We start from the raw sequence: 24,452 nt of genomic DNA, 5'->3' as shown, positions 1-24,452 counted from the left end.
GGATCTCATTGAAACATTTCAAATGTTGAAAGATGTGGACTGAGTACATGTAGAAAGGTTGATTGTTATTTCTCATTGAAATGGATACCACTTATGATCTCAGTTTTGTTTCAAAGGAGTGATTTATGAAATAGCACTGTTTCTCAAACATCTGCAGTCTAACTGTTCCGGGTATGTTGCAGGAGTGCAGCTATTTCTCTGCTGGATCCAGACAATGCGATAATCTCCATTGATCCTACCATGCCTTCAAATACAGAGAGGTATTCACCATTCCAACAGCACCTTCTCCCATGACTGGTTATTCAATGAGCAATTGTGTTTAGAAACAGCTTGAGTACAGGCAAACTGCGCTATACGCTACTTCAATCAATGCAAAATTCAGTTTTATGCATGTAATTATTCAGTTGCGGCGAGATCTTTCTGGAAATTTCTGGGAAAACTTGTGTTACAAGTAGATCATGTGAACGGCCCTAATTAAAAGATGCACAAATGACAGTCAGATTCAGTGTGGGCCCCCTATTAAATATGGATAAAAGAAAACATGGAAAAGAATCTGACAGTGATATTACAAGGAAATCGCTTTAGAAGAATAACTTGAAGTTATTAAACGACATGAAGACGGCGCCAGCAATGTGAAAATTGGACACGATCTGGGCAACAATGAGTCAATGGTTCAGACAATTTTGAGTAAGAATCACGAATATAAAGAACAAGGTAAAGTTGCATCAGTTTCTCTAAATGCAAAAGACTCGAAACAGAAGCCCATTAATGATTGTAATGGAACGGCTACTTCATATTTGGATTGGAGATTGTAACCAAAAGCGAACAGCACTTCGTACAAAAAAATTAAAACCAAAGCTTGAAACATCTTTTTGATGTTTAAAGAAAATAAATTTTAAGGGGATACGGAAACTTTTGCTGCAAGTTTAGATTGGTTTAACCAGGATTACACAACGCGAGAGTTCCAGGGGAAGCTGCTGGCGCCGATAAAAATGCTGCTGCAAAATTTCCAGAAATTTCTCAAAAAGGATTTGAACTTGAAGCCGCCAAGGGTTTTTATCTAAATGTCGATCCTAACATGGAAAGAAGTCTGCAGCAAGTTAGAAAAAGCGATCGCCAGTGAGAGGAAATTGTATAATGAGAAACAAATATCAAAATCTGTACAGTCAACTTTGAACAAATATTTTTCTAAGAAATAGTTTAGTTATGATGTAATTATGAAATAAATGAAAAATATCATAATTATTTTCATTGACTTTAACAGTTTTGGCATTATATGCAGCTAAAAGATGCTTTTAAAACACATTTTTATGTCTTGATGGATGATCTGAAAGGATGGGGATTCATTGTAGTTATTCCCATTGATTATATTAATGAGTAAAAATTGGGATGAATTAATTGCGTAAAGCAGGGTTTGCCAGTAGTGAGATGTGATTTCCAGCTTCCAGTGCTGCGTTAAATGTGCTTCAGCATCCCTCCCATTCTGAGACATCTTTTTTCATCTTTTAATTTCAGCACCCCATATAGGGTCATCACTCTGCCTGGGGCACAATTATCAGGTGAGCTATTCTTTACACATCAAAAGTGGAATTAAGCTCCCTTCTGAACTGTAGGATTTGAGTGAATGTGCTTCTCCATGTAAACATCATTTGTTTCATGCGGCAAAACTGCAGAACTCACAAGGTAAGGATGTAGAGCCAAAATTTCAGGCCTGAAATTCCATCAAGATATGCACAGAAACAAAACAGGTGCCTAAATAGAAAGGCCAGGGTGAAGGTGGAAGGGGCAGGGGAGGAGCACAGACCAACAGACAGGAGGTCAGAGAAGGAGAGACAGAGGCAGGGACTGGTCGAGCAGAAACCGGGGAAGTTGATGTTAATACCGTCTGGTTTGAGGGTGCCCAGATGGAATATCAGGCGCTGTTCCTCCAATTTGCAGGTGGCCTTGGCTTGGCAGTGCATGAGGCCATGGACAGATATATTGGCGCGGGAATGGGGTGTGGAATCGGGGAAAGGTACGGCAGAAATGTGGCAAATGTTCAGAGAGTATTTGCATGGCACCCTGCGCAAATATATAGGTGTATCTTGGGTAGAAGGTACCTTCTAGAATACATAGAATCCCTCTCATCCTCACCTACCACCCACCAGCCTCCAGGTCTAACACATTATCCGTCGGAATTTCCAGCATGTACTCAGGATCCCACCACAAATATAAGGTGAAAGAACCATGATGTACAAGGGATGTGTAAAATCTAGTTTAAAAAAAGAAAAGCTTGTGAGATGTTTAAGATGGAAATTTAAAAATTACAAGATTGCCAGGAAAGAGATTAATGACTGGGAAGGCTAGGAGGGGCCATGAGAAGGCCTTGGTGGGTAGGATTAAGGAAATCCCAAGCCATTCTAAGAACAAAAGGATGAGTTGTGTGAGGATAGGGACCCATCAGGGGTGTTAGTGGCAATGTGTGCATGGATTCGGAGGAATGGAGGTCCTTAATTAATACTCTGCTTTGGTATTCACCAAAAAAAAATGAATCTTGGCAATTGTGAAGATGATTTGGGCTGAACTGAGATGGCAAAGCATGTTGACATTAAGAAAGAGGATGTGTTGGAACTTTTGAAAAGCATAAAGTTAGATAAGTCACCAGGACCAGACAAGATTTACCCAAAGCTACTATGGGAAGAGATTGCTGAGTCACTGGAGATGATCTTCATGTCATCACTGGGACAGGAGAGATACCAGAGGATTGAAGGGTTGCAAATGTTGTTTCTCTGTTCAAGAAAGGGAGTAGAGATAACCCAGGAAATTATAGACCCAGTGGTGAGCAAACTATTGGAGAAGATCCTGAGAGGCAAGATTTACAGGCCTTTAGAAAGGCCTAATCTGATTAGGGATTGTCAACATGGCTTCATTAGGGGAAGTCTCATCAGCCTGATTGAATTCTTTGATATAAATAAAGAACACTGATGAAAGTAGAGTGGATGAAGTAGTGCATATGAATTTCAGAAAGGTATTTGATCAGCTCCCCAGGCAAGGCTCAATCAGAAAACAGGAAGGCATGAAATTCAAGGAGGCCTTGCTTTGTCGATACAGAATTGGCTTGCCCAGTAAAGCCAAAGGTTGGTTGTAGATGTTTTGTATTCTGCATGGAGGTCGGTGACCAGTGGGGTTCCTCAGGGATCTGTTGTGGGTCCCTTCTTCTTTCTGATTTTTATAATTGACCTGGAAGGGTGGGTGTGTAGGTTTATGAATGACACGGAGGTTGTGTTGCTGATGCTCTGGAGGGTTGTCAGAGGGACATTGGTAGAATGCAAAGCTGGAATGAGAAGTGGTAGATGGAGTTTAACCCAGAAAAGTGTGAAGTGGTTCATTTCAGCAATTCAGATTTGGAAGTACAGGTACACAATCCTTTATCCGGAACCCTTGGGAGACGGTGTGTTCCGAATTTCAGGTTTTTCTGGATTTCAGAACAAAAGCCAGCTGTCCCAGATTTAAACCCAGCTGAATTGTGCTGCCGTATCCACCCCCTTCTAGTTCCGCTGGCGTCTCTCTCCCCCTCGCCACCCAAGATGCACTGTTGTTTCTCTCTCCTTCCCCCACCTGCCCGAGTCACGCTGCCGTCTCTCACTTCCCGAGTTGCGCTGCTGTCTCTCTCCCCCCTTGGCCACCTGAGTCAGGCTGCCGTCTCACCCCAACCTCCCCCCATCCCGCCCCACCTAGTCGACCTGCTTTTTCTCTCTCTCTCTGCTGTAGCAGCATCAGGAAAAAAATGCCGGTTTTTGGAGCTTTCTAGATTTTAGACGTCCGGATAAAGGATTGTGTACCTGTAGAATTCAACGTTGATGTGAAGGAACTGAGAGATCTTGGGGTGTGTGTCCATAACACTCACAGCTGCTGCAATGTTGATTGTACTGTGAAGAAGGCGTATGGTGTGTTGGCCTTGATTAACCGTGTGATTGAGTACAAGAACAGTGCGGTAATGTTGCAGCTAGACAAGACCATCATTAGATCTCACTTGGAATATTGTGTTCAGTTCTGGTTACCTCACCTCATTGAAGATGTGGAAGGTGTAGAGAGGGTGCAGGGAAGATTTACTGCCTGGGTAGGTTTAGTGAACTTGGTCTTTTCTCCTTGGAGTGAAGGAGGATAAGGGGTGACCTGTTAGAAGTGTGCAAAATGATGAGAGGCATTGATCATGTGGATGGCCAGAGGCTTTTTCCCCAGGGCTCAAATGGCTAACAAGAGGGGGCATAGTTTTAAGGTGCTTGGAAATATGTTCAGGGGGATGAAAGAGGTAAGTTCTTCACACAGAGAGTGGTGGGTGCATGGAATATGTTGCCAGCAACTGTGGTGTTGGCAGGTACAGCAGGATCTTTTAAGAGACTATTAGATGGGTACTTGGAACAGAGAAAAGTGGAGGATTATGCAGTGGGGAAATTCTCAGCAATTTTTGGAAGTAGGTTATTAGGTTGGTACAACATTGTGAGCTGAAGGGCCTGTACTGTGTTATAGATTTTTATGTTCTGTGTTTTATTTAACTATTTTTTCCCAGAAAGTCGTGAATCTGTGGGATTCTCTGCCCAAAAAAACAGTAGAGGTTGTCTCATTAAATCTATTTCAGACAGTTAGATTGATATTTGCATAGTCGGGGAATTGAGGGTTTTTGGAAAGGGTAGGTAAGTGGAACTGAGCACATGGCCAAATCAGCCATATCTCATTGAGTGGCAGAGCAGGCTCAATGGACCGGATGGCTGACTCCTGGTCCTACCTCTCATGCTCTTAAACCAGTAGGCCACATATTTTGAATGTCATGGATTAGGACATTTTTTTTTGGTAGTGGTAAATTAATAATTCGGCCAGCTACACAATAGGCCTTGATAGAATAATAAAGATCCTTCATTCTCATCATCTGATTTCAGAGAAAGATGAAGTTTTCCAAAGTGTCCTTGCACAGGTTGCCGAGCAATTTTCCAGGTAATCCCCAAATTTTTACAAGTGAACATCTCACTCCTGTTAACGTCTGCATGAAGCTGAAACATTAACGAGCTTCTTCTGTCTCAAACAGGGCTTTCAAGATCACTGAACTGAAATCTGAAGTTACAAATCGATTGGCCATTCTGGAAAAGAGAGTAGAACGTATGTATGCATAGTAGTGAATGCAGAAAGAAGTGTGTAGCATGAAGTTCCAGGCACAGAAAAAGAAAGAAAAAGAGAAAATGCACTTGCATGAGTGTGTGTCTGCATGCAAGTAACACAGATATAGTGGAAAAAGATGGAAAGAATGGAGATTGTTTACAGTTTTATTGAGACTTTGGGACAACTGTATGTAATTTTAGTCTTAATAAAGAAGAATCCTTTGGAGTCACCATAGGTTGACTCCTGGGCTGAGAAGATTACCCACAGCAGGGAGGTATTCTGTAAGTTTGCCTATGCTAACTGGAATTTAGAAGAATAAGGACAAAGCATCGAAGGACTGCAAGAGCATCTCCTACAGCTGTTATTTTCTGGCTGATGAGGCTTGATTAAGGTGGGGAAATAAAGCGTGAATGCTTAAGGAATGGAGAAACAAAAACAAATGTATAGACCAGTCAGTTTACCACTGTGGTGGGGAACCTTTTGAAAACAAAATAATTGGTGACAGAATTAGTTGTCACTTTGCCCAAGTGTGAATTAATCAGACATAGTCAACATGGATTTGTTAAAGGCAAATAATCAGAGAAGCTGACAGAATGGAATGATGTCCTTACAAGAGACAGGGTGGAGGAGGGGTAGTCTCAATGGCTATTGGTGTCAGTGAGTTGAAAATAAATGTCAGTAAATAATTGTCTCCTGAGATGGAGATAGAGAGATCCAAAAAAGGGAGAAAAGTGTCAGAAAGTCAAAGTGAATTGATAAGATTTTTTAAATTGTACAAGATATAGGTGAGACCGCACTTGAAGTGTTGTGTGCAGTTCTGGTCTCCAAGCCATAGGAAAGATGGAAAGAATGCAGAAAAGATTTATGAGGGCGTTACTGGAACTGGTAGAGTTGAATTACAAGGAGAAGGTTGACAGGCTGAAAGTTTTCACACTGGCTGAGGGGGGAATCTCATGGAGATTTATAAAATCATGATGTATTTAGATAAGGTAAACAGTAGAGAGCACAGGTGTAAAGTGAGAGGATAAAGGTTTAGAGGGGACGTGAGGGGTACCTTTTTCCACAGAAGAGGATGGTCAGGATATAGAACAAGCTGCCATAGGGAATAGTAGAGGCAGGTCCAATTGCAATGTTTAAATTATATTTAGTCAGGCACATGGATAGGTTTTGTGGGATATGAACCAAATTCAAGCTGGGATCAGCTGAGGTGGATGTCTTGGTCAGCATGGAGAAGATGGCCCAAAGGTCTATTTCCAAGCTTTGTGACTTGAATTTGAGAGCTAGTTAATGGCAATGGTGACAAAAATTGAGTTTTGCACAGCTGCAGGAAGCAGCAGCAATGCAATCATTGATGCAATAGAGAAAGAATTGGGGTGTTGTAGCAGAGAAAATGAGGAACGAGGACACAGATAGATGTAGCTTAGCCATGAGTTCCACTGGCAAGAAAGTCTGCAGATACTGGCGTCTAGTGTGGTATATGACAGTACTGGAGAAACTCAGCAGAACTCCATGCAATTTTCTTTCAAAATTAGACTTTATTCACAATAAATTATTTACTCAATAGAAAACCATTAAAAGTCTTTTTATACCCATAATGATATCTATACATTCCCACCACTGTACATTGTTACATTTGTTCTCTAATTACCCCATTACCACCCCTGCCTATCGCCTCTGCTTCCAGTTTCACTTCCATGGACGTAACTCTCCTTTCCCCACTCCCCACCACCCCCCCCCGCCCCCCCACCAACCCAAGACCTTTTTTCCCCACTTCAAGCCTTCTTCCCCTTCCTGGACACCTCGTCCTGGCCAGCTGCCTTCTCTGGATCTTTTTATTTCCAACTCCTGCCGAGACAGCAATCACCTCAACTTTATCACCCCCCTCTCGTACTCCAACCTCACCTCCTTGGACCATTGTGCTCTCCACTCTTTCTGCAACAATCTCAACCTCACCATCAAAACCACAGACAAGGGTGGTGCAGTTGTCTGATGCACTGACTTCTACCTGTCTGAGACCAGTCAACAGCTCTCAGACACCTCCTCCCACAGGACCCCAGCACTACACATCAAGCCACTATTTCCAGCACCATCTCCAACCTCATCACCTCTGGTCACCTCCCCTCCATGGCCACAAACTTCATTCTCTCTCACCCCTGCACTGCCCGTTTCTACCTTCTACCCAAGATACATAAACCCAACCATCTGCCCCACTGAACTAGTTTCACCTTACTGTAACTCCCTCTTTTCTCCCCGGTCCAATCCTTCTCCTCCTACATCCACGTTACCTCACATGCCTTCCATCTCCTCAATGACTTCAGATTCCCTGAACCGGACCACCTCATCTTTACGATGGATGTCCAATCCCTATCCCCCATACAGAAGGTTTGAAACCACTTCACTTCTTCCTGGACCAAAGACCCGACCAGTCACCCTCCACCACCAGCCTCCTCTGCCTGGCAGAACTTGTCATCATCTAAATAACTTCTCCTTTAACTCATCCTAGTTCCTCCAAATCAAAGGAGTAGCCATGGGTACCTACATGGGTCCCAGCTACACTTGCCTGTTTGTGGACTTTGTGAAGCAATCTATGCTGCAAGCCTACACAGGCAAGACCCCTCAACTCTTCCTCTGGAATATCGATGACTACATTGGGGCTGCCTCACACACCCACGATGAGCTTGTCAATTTCATCCACTTCACAGCCAGCTTCTACCCTTATCTCAAACTCACCTCTGGTCCATCTCCGATAACTCTCTCCCCTTCCTGGATCTTCTGTCCCTATCTCAGGAAACGATCTTCCACAAACATATTCTACAAGCCCTCCAATTCCTACAACTGCCTGGACTACATTTTCTCACACCCTGTTCCCTGCAAGGATTCCATCCCTTTCTCTTAATTTCTCCCTCTCCACTACATTTGTTCCCAAGATGAGGTTTTCCAGTCCAGAGTTTCTGAAAGGTCTGCCTTCTTCCACAAACGAGGCTTCCCCTTCACCACAATCAACTCAGCCCTCACCCGCACCTCCCCCATTTATCTGCCCTGGCCCTCTCTGCCCCAGACTCAACAAACATAGAATCACCCTCATCCTCATCTACCACCCACCAGCCTCCGTGTCTAACACATTATCCATCAGAATTTCCAGCATGTACTACAGGATCCCACCATCAGACACATTTTTCCTTCTCTTCCCCTCCTAGTCTTCCGCAGGGACTGCTCCCTCCGCGATTCTCTCATGCACTCATCCCTTGCCACCCATTGCACCCCTGGTACCTTCCCCTGTGCCCACAGGAGGTGCAACACTTGCGCCCACTCTCCTCTCTCACCACGGTCTGGGGCCCAAAACAGGCTTTTCATGTGAAGCCACACTTCACTTGTACATCCAGAGGACTTATTTACTGCATCCAGTGCACCCTTTGTAGCATTCTCTACGTCAGAGAGACCAGTCGCAGACTGGGAGATCGTTTCGCTCAGCACCTCTGCTCCATTCGCAACCAAAATGACCTCCCAATGGCCAACCATTTCATCTCCGAGTCACACTGCCATGCTCATGTCTATCCATGGCCTTGTGTCCTATCTCACCCTGACCACCTGCAGATTGGAGGAACAACACCTTACTTTCCATTTGGGCACCTTCCAGCCAGATGGCATTAACATTGACTTTACTGCTTTCCATTAAACCTGCTTGCTTTTTTATTCCTCCCCTTTGCCTGTCTTTCCAGTTCTTCCACTCATCCAGCCATCCCTCCTCCCCCTCAATGCTGCTGTCCCCTCCCTCCTTTCTCCACCCAACATCTCCTGCCATTGCCACCTCCCCTCCCCTTTTGTTCTGATGCCAGCCAGCATTTTCTCATACTTTTGGGAAGGTCTCAAGCCCAAAATGTTGGAAATGTACCTTTATCTTTCCTATATAAAGGATACCATTTGACATGCTGAGTTTTCCGGCAATTTGTGATTTTACTTCAACATGTTGTCTACAGAATTTTGTGATTTACTTCTTACCCTGTGGCACCTTGTTATTTCCCCCCCTCTGTTGTTTGAGGGGCTTTCCCTTGGTCTCAGCCCCTCAATGCTTGGTAATGCAGTACCCTTGCATTGGCTGCACCAAGCACATACTCCTGCAGCTTGGAATGTGCCAGTTGGCAGCATTCCCTCACCGACTTCTCCGTGTGCTGAAAAACCAACAGGTTTCAGGCAGACCACAGTGCCTCTTACCTCCATGTATAAATACCTTTATTCAGCTGTCTGCCTGATTTTTGACAGTCCTGAAGAAGAGTTCTCCAGCACTTTTGTTACCTTCCATGGCCACACCTTTCATTCGTAGAAAATGACATAAAAGGGAAGTTGTTCAGGCTCCATTTTTCCATTACCCATTTCCATCCTCTCCCCTCCCTGTTTCATCCACCTACTCCTCACATTTCACCTTCCAAATTCCCTCCATTCATCTGGTTACATCTGCCCTTCACCCTCCCCTGAGGATTCCCATTATCATCTTCCTGATTTTGTTCAAGCATTGAAGGCCTGTGTTTCTCCTTACCACTGCCCAATAGCTGCCTCCACCATCACCTCCTGCCTCTCCTTCCACCTGGTTCCATTTTCCCCTTTTCATTTTTCCATTGTCTGCTTCCACCCCTGACCCACCTGTGACTGGCTCCCAACTCCCACAATGTCTTAGGGCACACTTAATCAGGCCCAAAGAATTTATCTAGTCTGCCAGCACTTTCAGACGTCAAGCACCTTCTAATTTTTTAAAATTTAGACATACCATAGGAAGGTAATAGGCCCTTCAGGCCCTTGATCTTGTGCCACCCAAATGCACCCAATTAACTTCCAACCTGTACATTTTGAAGGGTGGGAGGAAACGGGAGCATCCAGAACAAACACAGACTTGGGAAGAACGTACAAACTCCTTACAAGCAGTGCCATTGAACCCAGGTCTCTATCACTATTATAGGATTGCAGAAACAGTGCCACTCATAACCGTGATATGAATATGTTCTAAGACATTGCTGGTCATTTTCTTTCATTCTTTAGCTTCCATGTCCTTCTTTACAGTCAATTCAGAAATGAAAGACCCATCTGCTATGGCACCACATTAGACAACCACATTGATTCTTAATGTCACTTAATCTCCTATGATTCTTTACTGTATCTGCCAAAGACATCTCTTTTTACACTCCTGATTTCCGCATTTCCAATATTTGTCAAGGGATTTGCTTCAACCCAACTAACTATATATCCTGGAGAATGGAAAATATAGTCCTTTTGTCCAAGAAAGGTAAGAGGGAGCATATTGAGAATTATAGACCAGTGAGTCTTGCATCAGTGGTGGGCAAACTACTGGAGAGGATTCTCATGAACAGAACTTGTGAACATTTGGACAAACATAGCCTTTTTAGGGATAGTTAACATAGCTTTGTGAGGGGAGGTCATGCCTTATGAGACTGAGTATTTTGAGGAGATAACAAAATAAATTGATGGATGTGTGGTATACATGGCCTTTTATGTGGTTCCCAATGGTAGGCTCATTCAGAAAGCCATGAGGCATGGAATCCATGGAGGCCTGGCTGTGTGGATTCAGAATTGTCTTGCCTATAGAAGGCAGTTGATGGAGCACAAGACACAGGAACATAAATAAGCCATTCAGCCCATTGAGTGTGCCCCACCATTTAATCATGTCATGATCCATTTCCCCACTCAGCCCAAATCCCCAGCCTTCTCCCCATAACCTTTGATGACCTGGCTAATCAAGAACATCCATCTTTGTCTTAAAGGCACTCAATGATCTGACCTCCACAACCATCTATGGCAACAAATTCCACAGATTTACCACCTTCTGTCTGAAGAAATTCCTCCGCATCTCTGTTCTAAACAGCCGCCCTACAATCCTGAAGTGGTGCCCTCTTGTCCTGGACTCTCCAACCATGGGAAACAACCTTTCTACATCTACTCTGTCCATGCCTTTCAACATTTCAAATGTTTCAATGAGATCCCTCTCATTCTCCTAAATTCCAATGAGTACAGGCCAAGAGCTTTCAAAAGCTCTTCGTATGATAACCCTTTCATTCCTCAAGGTTAGCACATTGTTTCTTAAACGAAGCGCCCAAAACTATTCCAATACTCCAAGTGAAATCTCACCAGTGCCTTTTAAAGTCTCAACATAACATCCCTGCCCTTGTATTCTATTTCTCTTGAAATGAATGAATGCTGGCATTACATTTGCCTTCTTCATCACCGACTCCACCCGCAAGTTTACCTTCAGGATATCCTGCATGAAGACTCCCTTTGCACCTGGGTATTTTCAATTTTCTCCCCATTTAGAAAATAATCTACCTGTTTATTTTTGTAACAAAGTGCATGACTGTATACTTTTTGATATTATATTTTATTTGCCACTTTTCTGCCCATTCTTCTAATCTGTCAAAATCCTTCTGCAGCCTCCCTGTTTCCTCAACACCAACCCCTGTAGAACACCACTAACAACAGGCTACCAACCAGAATATGATCCATGAATTTCAACTCTCTGCTTCTTGTCAATCAGCCAATGCTCTACCCATGCAGTTTCCAGTTGTACCACGAACTCTTATCTTGTTAAGTAGCTTCATCTGCGGCACCTTTTCAAAGGCCTTCTAAAATCCAAATGCACAACATCCACTCCATCTCCCTTATCCAGCCCGTTCGTCACTTCTTCAAAGAATTCCTACAGTTTTGTCAAACAAGATATTCCCTGAAGGAAACCATGCTGCCTTTGGCCTATCCCGTCATGTGCCTCCAAGTATTCAATAATCTTACCTTTGACAATCGACTCCAAAGTCTTCCCAACCACTGATGTCAGGCTAACTATTTTATAATTTATTTTCTGCTGCCTCACTCCCTTCTTTTTTTTTTTTTTTTTTTTTTTTTTTTTTAAATTTTTTTTATTTTTCACACCATAAATCACATTAGCCATGATATACACTATTTCTTTTCACACATATACAGTGACTTTTTCTCCCCCCCCCCCTTTCCTCCCAAACCACCCCCCCACCCCCCTCTCTCATCCATTTTAGGTATACAATCTAGGTTGCATTAAGCCAGTCAGACAATGTTGTCATTCAACCAAATTACACCAGAAATTCTACTGAGTCCATTCTTTTCTTTCCTTCTCCTTCCATCAACTTAGGTAATGTTTGTCCCCGGTAGGTTTTCGCTATTGTATTTAATGTAAGGCTCCTATACTTGTTCGAATATTTCAATGTTATTTCTTAACCAATATGTTATTTTTTCTAATGGAATACATTTATTCATTTAAATTTGGTAGTTTCTTCCTTTTAATTTGGTTATGTATTCCATTAATATTTAAAGACATATAGTTCAGCGTAGCCCTTTTATATTTTGTTTATCTTCTCTTTCCGTTTTTCCATCATTACCTTTCCTCCTTTTCCATTTCTGTTTTCTTATTTTCAACTCTTTATAAGACAACATTCCTACAACATCTAACATTTTCCTTATTCTCCTATTTCTATCTTATTTATCCCCAATCTCCCCTTCACCTCCTGAGTTGTCCTTTATCCCTTGTCGGACAACCACATCTCCCCTCTCCATTTGGATTTGCGAATCCACTCGCAAGCGTCAACTGATTTTGCAGTGACCGCTATTTCCCCCCACCCCGCCTCCCCCAGAAAAGATTTCACTTTTCATATGTCACAAAGGTCCCTCTTTTAATTCCCTCCTTATTCTCTCTATTCCATTACCTTCCCTTATTAATTCTTGTCTATACTATCCATATTTTCCTCTAAGTACAGATACATTCATGTATGCTCATTGTCTCTATTCACTCTTATACCTCTTTACCTGCATACATATCAATCGTGATCATTTTTACTCTCATTACCCGTCTTCATCCCTCAGTCTATTTTTGTCTTTACCCACATACATATCAGTCGTGATCATTTTAACTCTCATTACCCGTCTTCCTCCCTCAGTCTATTTTTGTAATTGTTCTGCAAATTTTCGTGCTTCTTCTGGATCCGCGAATAGTCTGTTTTGTTGTCCTGGAATAAATATTTTCAATACCGCTGGATGCTTTAGTATAAATTTATACCCTTTCTTCCATAAAATCGCCTTTGCTGTATTGAACTCTTTTCTCTTCTTTAGGAGTTCAAAACTTATATCTGGATAAATGAAGATTTTTTGTCCTTTATACTCCAGTGGTTTGTTGCCCTCTCTTACTTTTTCCATTGTCTTCTCCAGTACCTTTTCTCTTGTAGTATATCTTAGGAATTTTACTACAATAGATCTTGGTTTTTGTTGTGGTTGTGGTTTAGAGGCCAATACTCTATGTGCCCTTTCTATTTCCATTTCATGCTGTAGTTCTGGACATCCTAGGGTCTTAGGGATCCACTCTTTTATAAACTCCCTCATATTCTTGCCTTCTTCATCTTCCTTAAGGCCCACTATCTTTATGTTATTTCTTCTGTTATGGTTTTCCATTGTATCTATTTTTTGAGCTAGTAGTTCTTGTGTCTCTTTAGTTTTTTTATTAGATTCCTCCAATTTCTTTTTTAAGTCTTCTACCTCCATTTCTGCTGCTACTGCCCGCTCTTCCATCTTGTCCATTTTCTTTCCCATTTCTGTTAAGGTCATCTCCATTTTATTTATTTTCTCTTCTGTGTTGTTTATTCTTTTTCTTAAATCCTTAAATTCCTGTGTTTGCCATTCTCTAAATGATTCCATGTATCCTCTAATAAGAGCAAGTATATCCTTTACCTTGCCTCTCTTTTCTTCTTCTATTTCACCATACTCTTCCTCTTCTTCTTCCTCTGGGTTGGCCATCTGTTGTTTCTTTGCTGCCCTTTCCTCACTCCCTTCTTGAACAGTGGGTAACATTAGTGATTTTCCAGTCCTCTGGGACCATACCAGAATCCATTGATTCCTGAAAGATCATTATCAATGCCTCCACAATCTCTACCACTACCTCTTTCAGAACCCAAAGATGCAATCCATTTGGTCTTGGAGATTTATCCATCCTTAGACCTTCCAGCTTTCTGAGCACCTTCTTCCTTGAAATAGTAACTACACTCATATTCCTTCCCGGATACCCTTCGACATGTGACAGAATGCCACTGTCTTCCACAGTGGACCGATACAATACTCAATTAGTTTCTCTGCCATTTCCTGGTCTCCCATTATTATTTCCCCAGTGTTATTTTTCTGTAGTCCTATATCTATTCTCACCGCTCTTTTACTCTTTTATACTTGAAGATCCGGTACCGCACGGATGGCAGTCTCTTCAATCTGAGGCGCCTGCAAGCTCACACCAAGACACAAGAGAAACTTGTCCGTGAACTACTCTTTGCAGATGATGCCGCTTTAGTTGCCCATTCAGAGCCAGCTCTTCAGCGCTTGACGTCCTGCTTTGCGGAAACTGCCAAAATGTTTGGCCTGGAAGTCAGCCTGAAGAAAACTGAGGTCCTCCATCAGCCAGCTCCCCACCATGACTACCAGCCCCCCCACATCTCCATCGGGCACACAAAACTCAAAACGGTCAACCAGTTTACCTATCTCGGCTGCACCATTTCATCAGATGCAAGGATTGACAATGAGATAGACAACAGACTCGCCAAGGCAAATAGCGCCTTTGGAAGACTACACAAAAGAGTCTGGAAAAACAACCAACTGAAAAACCTCACAAAGATAAGCGTATACAGAGCCGTTGTCATACCCACACTCCTGTTCGGCTCCGAATCATGGGTCCTCTACCGGCACCACCTACGGCTCCTAGAACGCTTCCACCAGCGTTGTCTCCGCTCCATCCTCAACATCCATTGGAGCGCTCACACCCCTAACGTCGAGGTACTCGAGATGGCAGAGGTCGACAGCATCGAGTCCACGCTGCTGAAGATCCAGCTGCGCTGGATGGGTCACGTCTCCAGAATGGAGGACCATCGCCTTCCCAAGATCGTATTATATGGCGAGCTCTCCACTGGCCACCGTGACAGAGGTGCACCAAAGAAAAGGTACAAGGACTGCCTAAAGAAATCTCTTGGTGCCTGCCACATTGACCACCGCCAGTGGGCTGATAACGCCTCAAACCGTGCATCTTGGCGCCTCACAGTTTGGCGGGCAGCAGCCTCCTTTGAAGAAGACCGCAGAGCCCACCTCACTGACAAAAGGCAAAGGAGGAAAAACCCAACACCCAACCCCAACCAACCAATTTTCCCTTGCAACCGCTGCAATCGTGTCTGCCTGTCCCGCATCGGACTGGTCAGCCACAAACGAGCCTGCAGCTGACGTGGACTTTTTACCCCCTCCATAAATCTTCGTCCGCGAAGCCAAGCCAAAGAAAAAAAGAAAGAAGACTTGAAGATGATTTTTGTATACTCTTTGATATTATTTACTAGCCTACTTCACACTTCATATTTTCCCTCATGAGTTTTTAGTTACCTCTTGCAAGTTTTAGAAACTTTCCAAACCTCTATCTTCCCACTAATTTTTTTCTTCCTTCTATGCCCTTTCTTTTGCTTTGATGTTGGCCTTGTCAGACACAGTTGTGACATTTTTCTATTTGAATATTTCCTCTTTTTTTTTGGAATGCATTTACCCTGCACCTTCCTCATTTCTTACAGCAACTCCATCTGTTGCTGCTCTGCCGCCTTCCCTGCTAGTGCGCCCTTCCAATCTACTTTGGCCTGTTCCTCTCTCATGCCACTGTAATTCCCTTTACTCCACTGAAATACCGACACATTTGAATTTAATTTCTCCTTATTAAATCTCAAATTGAACTCGATCATATTGTGATCACTGCCCCAAAATTATTCCTTTACACTAAGCTCTTTAATCACTTCTGGTGCATCACACACACCCAGTCCAGTACACCCGATCCCCTCAATGACATCAACAAGCTACTCTCAAAGTCCATCTCGTAGGCTTTTTACAAATTCTCTCTCTTGAGATCCACTTCCAACCTGGTTTTCCCAATCTATTTGCATTTTAAAATCCCCCATGACTACCATACATTGTCCTTCTGACATGCCATTTCTATCTCTTGTTGCAGTTTGTTGTCCACATCCCAGCTTCTGTATATAACTGCCAACAATGTCTTTTTACCCATTGCCATTTCTTAACCCACAATTATTCTCTATCTTCTGATTCTATGTCATTGATTTCTAATGATTTAATGTCGTTCCTCACCAACAGAGCCACTCTGTTCCCTCTGCTAACTTTCTTATCCTTTCAATACACTGTGTGTCCTTGGACAGACAGCTCCCAATGACATCTATCTTTTAGCCATGACTCCGTGATGGCCACAACATCTGACCTGCCAATGTGTAGCTGTACTACATCCACTTTATTCCTTATGCTGCATGCATTTAAATTAAAAAAAAAACTTTTTATTGGGTGCAGCTAATTGGACCCTGGAGAGATTTAAAGGAGCACCTATCTTTTCTGCTGCTTTTCTAAAAGTGTCTCTGCCCCGTAGTAGCCCATTCTCGCCACGGGAATGCAAAGAGCACCTCCCTCTCCCACTGTCTGCACCCATCCATGTATCTATCCAAATTTTTCTTAATGTCAAAATTGAGTCTGCACTAACCACTTCAGCTGGCAGCTCATTTCACACCCTCACCATTCTGTGTGAAGAAGCCTGCTCCTAATATTCCCTTAAAAGATTTCCCCTTTCACCCTTGACCTGTCTAGTTCCTGTCTCACCCGACCTCAGTGAAAAAAGCCTGCTTGCATTTACTCTATCTGTACCCCTCATAATTTTGCACACCTCGATCAAATCTTCTTCCATTCTTTGACACTCCAGAGAATAAAATCCTAACCTTTCTCTACAACTCAGTTCCTGAAGTCCTATCAACAGCCTTGTTAATCTTCCCTTCACTCTTCCAAACTTACTGATATCTCTCAAATCTTACCTCACTTTAAACCTATCCCTCTAGTTCAAGGGTCTTTTACCCTGGGAAAGACTAATTTATGCCACCAATATGATTTCATAATCTTGATCAGATCGCTCCTCAGCCTCCTACACACCAGATTTCACATATTGTCAGAGTACATACATGACGTCACATACAACCCTGAGATTCCTTATTCCTGTGAGCAAGGCACAATTACCACTTACTAGTAGTACAAAAAAACTGTACTCAACATATACATGTAGATAACAAATGTTAGCAAACTGACTGCAATTCAGAGAGAATTAAAAAAAATAAAGTACAAAAGTAAGTGTCCTAAAATGAGTCCCTGATTGAGTTTGTTGTTGAGAAGTCTGATGGTGGAGGGTACCAGCTGTTCCTGAACCTGGTGGTGCAAGGCTTGTGGCACCTATCTCATTCTTGATGGCAGCAGTGAGAACAGAATGTTGTGTAAATCTTTGATGAATGCTGCTGCTTTCCGATGGCAGAGTTTCATGTAGATATCCTGGGCTGTGTCCGGTATCTTTTGCAGGGCTTTACACTCAGGGGTATTGGTGTCCCCATACCAGACCATGATGGAGCTGGTCAGCACCCTTTCCACCACACATCTGTCAAAATTTGCCAGGGTTTTCGATGTCATACAAAACCTCTGCAAACTCCGAAGGAAGTAGAGGCGCTGACATGCTTTCTTTGATGCCATTAATATGGTGTCTCCAGGAAAGATCCTCTGACATAGTGATTCCCAGGAGTTTAAATTTGCTGGCCCTCTTCCCCTCTGATTCCCCCAGTGATCACTGACCAGGGAATGAGGACTTGGCCTACCAAAACTCTTCCTGCATCTCCAGCTCTCCAATCCCAGTAACGTTCCATTTCAGATGAATATGTTCCAGTGTAAACACCTTCTCCATCACTTACCACATACAGGGAACTCTGCACCTGCATCCCAGCTCTCTCTGCTCTACAACAGTCTCCAGATCCTTGCCATTCTCTGTGCAAGTCTTTCCCTGGTTTAGCTTTACCAAATCAACACCTCATCTTTGCCAGTTAAATTCTGTGTTGCTTTTCATTCAACTCTGTTTCTTGGCAGTGGAAGGGCTGAAGGTGGTTGAAATCGAGAAATGTCAAAATGATATACGAAAATTGCGTGATGAAATTGCAATGAGAAATAACAGGTAAATGTTGGGCACATTTCCTGCTGGTGATGGGTTTGATTGAGAAGTGGAAACACAACTCATGCTGGGGACAGGTTTGGGGAGCTGCCTGGGGTCACTTTGGGGCCTGAAGCTAGGTGAGGTGTGGGTTGGGGACAGGTTTGGGGAGCTGCCTGGGGTCACTTTGGGGCCTGAAGCTAGGTGAGGTGTGGGTTTGGGACAAAGCCAATTTGGACTTAATTCTGGGGTTTTGGATTGAGACCCACAGCTTTGGCTGAGGATGGCAACAGGGTCTGAGATATGAGGTGAGGTGTGTTGAACTGGGAATGGAGACAGAGCTGTGGTGCCGGAGCTCAGGAAGTGAGGGGGGATGTTACAGAGGTTAATCCAATAATAATATTAAAAGCAAGAAGAAAATCAAGGGAAATATACAACCATCCAAAGGAAGGAATTTATGCTTGGAGTCAAAGGAAGTGGACAAACTACAAAATGATTCTTTGCATTGTGTTTACCAAGGAAAAGGAGAGCAATGTGGAGATATTAATATGTTGGGCCATTTTTAAATCAAGAAAGAAGTGGTGCCTGATTTTTTGGGTTTTATTTTAAAGCATATTAAGGTGGATAAATTGCAAGGGCCTTAAGAATATAAGAAATAGGAGCAGGAGTCGGCAATCCTACCTGTTGAGCCTACTCTGCCATTCAATGAGATCACGGATGTTCTGATGATAGGCTCATCTCCACCTACCTACCTTTTCCCCCATATCCCTTAATTCCCCTATTATGTAGATATCTATCCAACCTTGTCTTAAATATATTTACTGAGGTCGCTTCCATTCCTTCAATGGGCAGTGAACTCCGCAGATTCACCACCCTCTGGGAAAAGCAGTTCCTCCTCATCTCTGTCCTATATTTACTACCCTGAATCTTGAAGCCACGTCCCCTAGTTCTAGTCTTCCCAACAATGGAAATAACTTACCTACCTCTCTCTTATCTACACCTTTCATAATTTTATACATTTCTGTAATACCCCTTCTCATTCTTATAAATTCCAGCAAGTACAGTCCAAGATGACTCAATCTCTCCTCATAGGCTAACCCCCTCATACCTGGAATCAGCCTAGTGAGCCTCGCCTGCATTGCTATCCTTCCTCCAATAACACCAGAACTGCACACTGTACTCCAGATGCGGCCTCACCAGAACCTTGTACAGTTGCAGCTCTTAAACTCAATCCCTCTCAAAATAAAGGCCAACATTCCATTTGCCTTCTTCATAGATTGGTAAGACCTTGATAGGAAAGTCTTAAAATGATATGGACTGGCAAATGGGACCAGTCCAGAATGGTCAGCATGGATGATTTGGGCTGAGCGGCCTATTTCCTCTCGATGGCTCTACAACAGCGATGTAATAGCTAGGCGAGTCCTGGGTCTTGGACTGAGGTAAAGTTATAGAGTTAAAGACTCACTTGGAACTATTGTCTGAGATTGGACCCTGAAAATGCCACCTGGGCCAACAGATGGAGCGAGAGAATACATAAAACTGCTGGAGGAACTGAGGAGTCGACATTTCAGACTTGAGCCTTTCCTCAGGAGTGCAAAACATCAGGTAGATATATGAATAAGAGGTGGGGAAGGGGGAGCACAGGCTAGCAGGTGATAGGTGAATATAAGTGAGAAGGGGATGGAGAGAACGGAGCATAGGTGATGGGGAGAAGGGCAGGGAGTAGGTAGCTAAAGGAAAGGAGACAGAGGGATAGGGGAAGTGAGAGCAGGGAAGTGTGAATGGAAATTGATATTGATGCCATCTGGTTAGAGATTGCCAAGACAGGATATAAGGAGTTGTTCCTCCAATTTAAATAGCCTCAACCTGTCAATATATGAGGCAAAGAACAGTCAGTGTGGCAATGGTGTGTAGAATTGAAGTGGGCAGCCACTGTTGCAATTAACAGAGTGGTAATTAACAAAGTGATCTCCCCAGGGTCCAGTCTCTCCGATGTAGAGGAGACATTGGGAGCACCAGATGCAGTAGTCAACCTCTACACTGGTTCACAGGTGAAGTGTTGCTTCACTCGGATGGACTGTTTTGGGCCCCAAGTAGTGATGAGAGTGGAGGTGCAATTGTAGCACTTGTGGTCACAGGGGTAGGTACCAAGGGGGTGAGGGGTGGAAGAGATGAGTGGATGAGGGAGGCTCGGAGAGAGAGGTCCCTACAGAAAGTGAGAAGGAAGGGGAAGATGTATCTGATGGTTGGATCCTATAGGATGTGGTGGAAATTACAGAGAATGATATATTGGATGTGGAGGCTGGCAGGGTGAGAGATAAGGAAGACCAAAGCCCTGTCCCTGAGGGAAAGGGGCCAGGGCAGGTGTGGGAAATAGAGGAGATACAGGGAAAGGACTGAAATAATGGCAGTAGATGGGAGGCCACATGTCCTGAAGAAAGAAGAGATTGAATCACAGAACATTACAGCACAGAAACAGACCCTTTGGCCCTTCAAGTACGCACTGAACTATTTTTCTGCCGAGTCCCACTGATCTGACCCAGTCCATAGTCCTCCATACCCCTCCTATCCATGTACGTATCCAAATTCTTCTTAAAATTTAAATTGAGACCACACTCACCACTTCAGCTGGCAGCTTGTTCCACACTCCAACCACTCTGTGTGAAGAAATTCCCCCTCATGTTCCCCATAAATTTCTCCCCTTTTACTCTTAACCCATGTCTTCTGGTTTGTATCTCACCTACTCTCAGTTGAAAAAGCCTATCTACATTTATTCTGTTTATCCCTCTCATAATTTTAAATACTTTTATCAAATCCCCTCATTCTTCTACCCTCCAGGGAATAAAGTCCTAACCTGTTTAACATTTCTCTGTAACTCAGTTACTGAAGTACAGGCCACATCCTAGTAAACTTCTCCGCACTCTTTCTATCTAATTGATATCTTTCCTGTAGTTAGGAGACCAAACCTGCACATAATACTCCAAATTTGGCCTCACTAATGAAATGTACAATTTTACCAATACAGTACTTTGATTTATGAAGGCCAATACATCAAAAAACTTTCTTTTCAACCCTATCTACCTATGATGCCACTTTCAGAGAATTGTGTATCGTTATTCCCAGATCCCTCTGTTCTATCACACTCCTCGGTCTCCTACCATTTACTGTGTATGTCCTTTCTTGATTTGTGTTTCCAAAGTGCAACACCTCACACATATCTGCATTAAATTCCATTTGCCATTTTTCAGCCCATTTTCTAGCTGGTCCAGATCCCTCTGCAAGCATTGAAAACCTTCCTCACTGCCACAACACCTCCAATCTTAGTGTCATCTGCAAACTTGTTGATCCAATTTCCCACATTATCATCCAGGCCATTGATATAGATGACAAACAACAACGGTTCCAGCATTAATCCCTGAGGCACACCACTAGACACAGGCCTCCAGTTTGAGAAGCAATCGTCCACCACTACTCTCTGGGTTCTCCCATCTAGCCATTGTCGAATCCATTCCACTACTTCACCATGAATACCTAGTGTCTGAATCTTCCTGACTAACCTCCCATATGGGACCTTGTAAAAAGCCTTATGAAATCCATGTAGACAACAGCCTTTCCTTCATCAATTTTCCTGGTAAACTCCTTGAAAAACTCTATAAGACTGGTTAAACATGACCTATCAAGTGCAAAGTCATGCAGACCATCCCTAATCAGTCCTTTGCTATCTAAATCAACATCTTCTAATAATTGACATCAGGCTCACTGGCCTATAATTTCTAGAGTTACTTTTGGAGCCTTTTTTTTAAACAAAAATGTGAGCTACCCTCCAATCCTCCAGCATCTCACCCATGGTTAGGGACATTTTAAATATTTCTTCCAAATCCCCTGCAATTTCTACATTACCCTCCCTCAAGACCCAAGGGAATATCTTGTCAGGCCCTGGGGATTTATCCACCTTTATAAGCTTTAAGACAGAAAGTACCTCCTCCTTTTTGATCTGTATAAGTTCCATGACTCACTGCTTGTTTTCCTTATTTCCTATGACTCCGTGCCCGTTTCCTAAGTGAAAACTGATGGAAAAAAAACATTTAAGATCTCCCCCATCTCTTTTGGTTCCATACAAAGCCGACCATTCTAATCCTCAAGGGGACCAATTTTGCCCCTTACTAGTCCCTAGTCCTTTTGCTCTTAATATACCTATAAAACCCTTAAGATTTTCCTTTACATGGTCTGCCAAAGCAACCTCGTCTTTTTTTTTTACCCTTTCTGATTTTTTCTGGAGTTTTTTATACTCCTCAAGTACAGTACCTCATTTGCTCCATGTTGCCTATACCTGTTATACACCTCTCTCTTCTTCCAAACCAGATCCCCAATGTCCCTCTGAAACCAAGGTTCCCTATGCCTTTAAACATTGGCTTTAATCCTGACAGGAACATACAAACTCTGTACAGATGCTCCTCGACTTACGATGGTTTAACTTACAATTTTTCCACTTAACAGTATGCAAACCCCTCATAAGTCGATGAGCATCTGTACTCTCAAAATTTCAACCTTGAAGATCTTCCACTTACCTCACATATCCTTGGCCGGAAACAACTTATCCCAACCCACACATTCTCGACCCTTTCTCATTTCCTCTAAATTGGCCTTTCTCCAATTTAGAATCTTAATCCAAGGCCCAGATCTATCCTTCTCCATAACTGACCTGAAACTAATGACATTATGATCACTTGGCTCAAAATGTTCCCCTACACATATTTCTGTCACCTGTCCTGTCTCGTTCCCTAATAGGAGATCCAGTATTGCACTCTCTCTCGTTGTACCTCCATATACTGTATTGATTTAGAAAACTTTCCTGAACACATTTGACATACTCCAACCTATCCAGCCCTTTTACAGTTTAGGAATCCCAGTCAATATGAAGAAAGTTAAAATCTCCTTCTATCACAAGTTTATATTTTCTGCAGCTCTCTGCTATCTCTCTACAGATTTGCTCCTCCAATTCTCGCTGACTATTGGACGGTCTATTATACACCCCATGAGTGTGGCATACCTTTCCCATTCCTCAGCTCCACCCACATAGCCTCAGCAGATGAGCACTCTGGTCTGTCCAGCCCGAGCACAGCTGTGATATTTTCCTTGATGAGCAATGCCACTCCTTCTCCTTTCATCCCTCCCGCAATATTGCATCTGAAACAACAGAAGCCGGAACATTGAGCTGCCAGTCCTGCCCCTCCTGCAACCGTTTCTCTAATGGCCTCAATGTCATAATTCATGCTAATCCATACTCTAAGATCATCTGTTTTTCCTACAATATGTCTTGCATTGAAATAGATGCCCTGAAAACATTTCCGCCATGTACAATGATTTGACTTCTAACATTATATGCAATTTTCACATCATCCTTCCCCTCCTCCTCACCCCTATCTATTCTTGTACAGTGGATCCCATTGCCCTGAAAATCTAGTTTAAATCCCCCTGGAGCAGCACAAACAAACCTTCCCACAAGGATATTAGTCCATCTCCAGTTCAGGTGCAAACAGCCCTGTCGGAACAGGTCCCATCTTCCCTGGAAGAGAGCCTAATGATCTAGAAACCTGAAGCCCTCCCTCCTGCACCATGTCTTTAGCCACCTCTCATGTCCTGGAAGAGAAGACCTCATCCTGGGAGCAGATGTGGCGGAGATGGAGAAACTGAGAGAAAGGAATAGAATCCGACAGGAGACTGGGTAGGAGGTTAATGGGTTTAAAAAAGATGTCTAGAGATGGTTTGTTTTCAAAAAGGAAAAGGGGAGAGAATCAGATTCAGGGTTACTGTCATGAACATGTCACAAAATTTGTTGTTTGTAGCAGTATTGTGCATTACAGGTGCAAAAAACTGCTATAAATTACAGTTCCTTAAATATACTATTTAAAATAAATAGTGCAAAAGAAGTGAGGTAGTGTCTGTAGTTCATTGTCCATTCAAAAATCTGATGGCAGAGGGGAAGAAGCTGCTTTTGTACCTTTGTGTGTTCATCTCAGGCTCCTGTACCTCCTTCCTGATGGTAGCAGTGTAAAGAGGGTGGTGAGGGTCCTTGAGGATAGAGGCTGCTTTCTTGAGACATTGCCTTTTGTAGATGTCCTTGATGGAGTGAAGTATGATGCCCATGAGGACACTGGCTAAGTTTACAACCCTCTGTAGCTTTTTCTAGTCCTGTACTAGAGATAGGCCGGTCAGGGTGGGCTAGTGCACTAGGAAGGAGCAATGGGCTTGATGATTGGGCTCATGGTTTTGAGAC

The 24,452-nt window shown here is 43.1% G+C and overlaps 1 protein-coding gene and 1 long non-coding RNA gene across 6 annotated transcripts in view; one reads left to right on the top strand and one right to left on the bottom strand.

Moving 5' to 3' along the window:
• The window catches only part of pde9aa (phosphodiesterase 9aa), an 83,969-nt gene that overhangs the window by 20,398 nt on the left and 39,119 nt on the right, over window positions 1-24,452 (top strand). For all 5 annotated transcript variants that reach the window (XR_011341628.1, XM_069889203.1, XM_069889204.1 and 2 more), the window contains 5 exons: window positions 183-260; window positions 1,516-1,559; window positions 4,917-4,971; window positions 5,063-5,133; window positions 18,115-18,199. Coding sequence is in view for 4 of the 5 variants with exons in the window: in XM_069889203.1 (XP_069745304.1) it covers window positions 183-260; window positions 1,516-1,559; window positions 4,917-4,971; window positions 5,063-5,133; window positions 18,115-18,199 (333 nt within the window). In the remaining variant the exon portion in view is untranslated. The remainder of the gene's footprint in view (window positions 1-182; window positions 261-1,515; window positions 1,560-4,916; window positions 4,972-5,062; window positions 5,134-18,114; window positions 18,200-24,452) is intronic.
• LOC138738626 (uncharacterized) overlaps window positions 1-24,452 on the bottom strand; it is a 57,178-nt gene that overhangs the window by 7,552 nt on the left and 25,174 nt on the right. The window lies entirely within an intron of this gene.

This window comes from Narcine bancroftii, chromosome 7 (genome assembly GCF_036971445.1).
Source record: "Narcine bancroftii isolate sNarBan1 chromosome 7, sNarBan1.hap1, whole genome shotgun sequence".
Taxonomy (NCBI): Eukaryota; Metazoa; Chordata; class Chondrichthyes; order Torpediniformes; family Narcinidae; genus Narcine; species Narcine bancroftii.
This window is presented reverse-complemented; position numbering and strand designations above follow the sequence as displayed.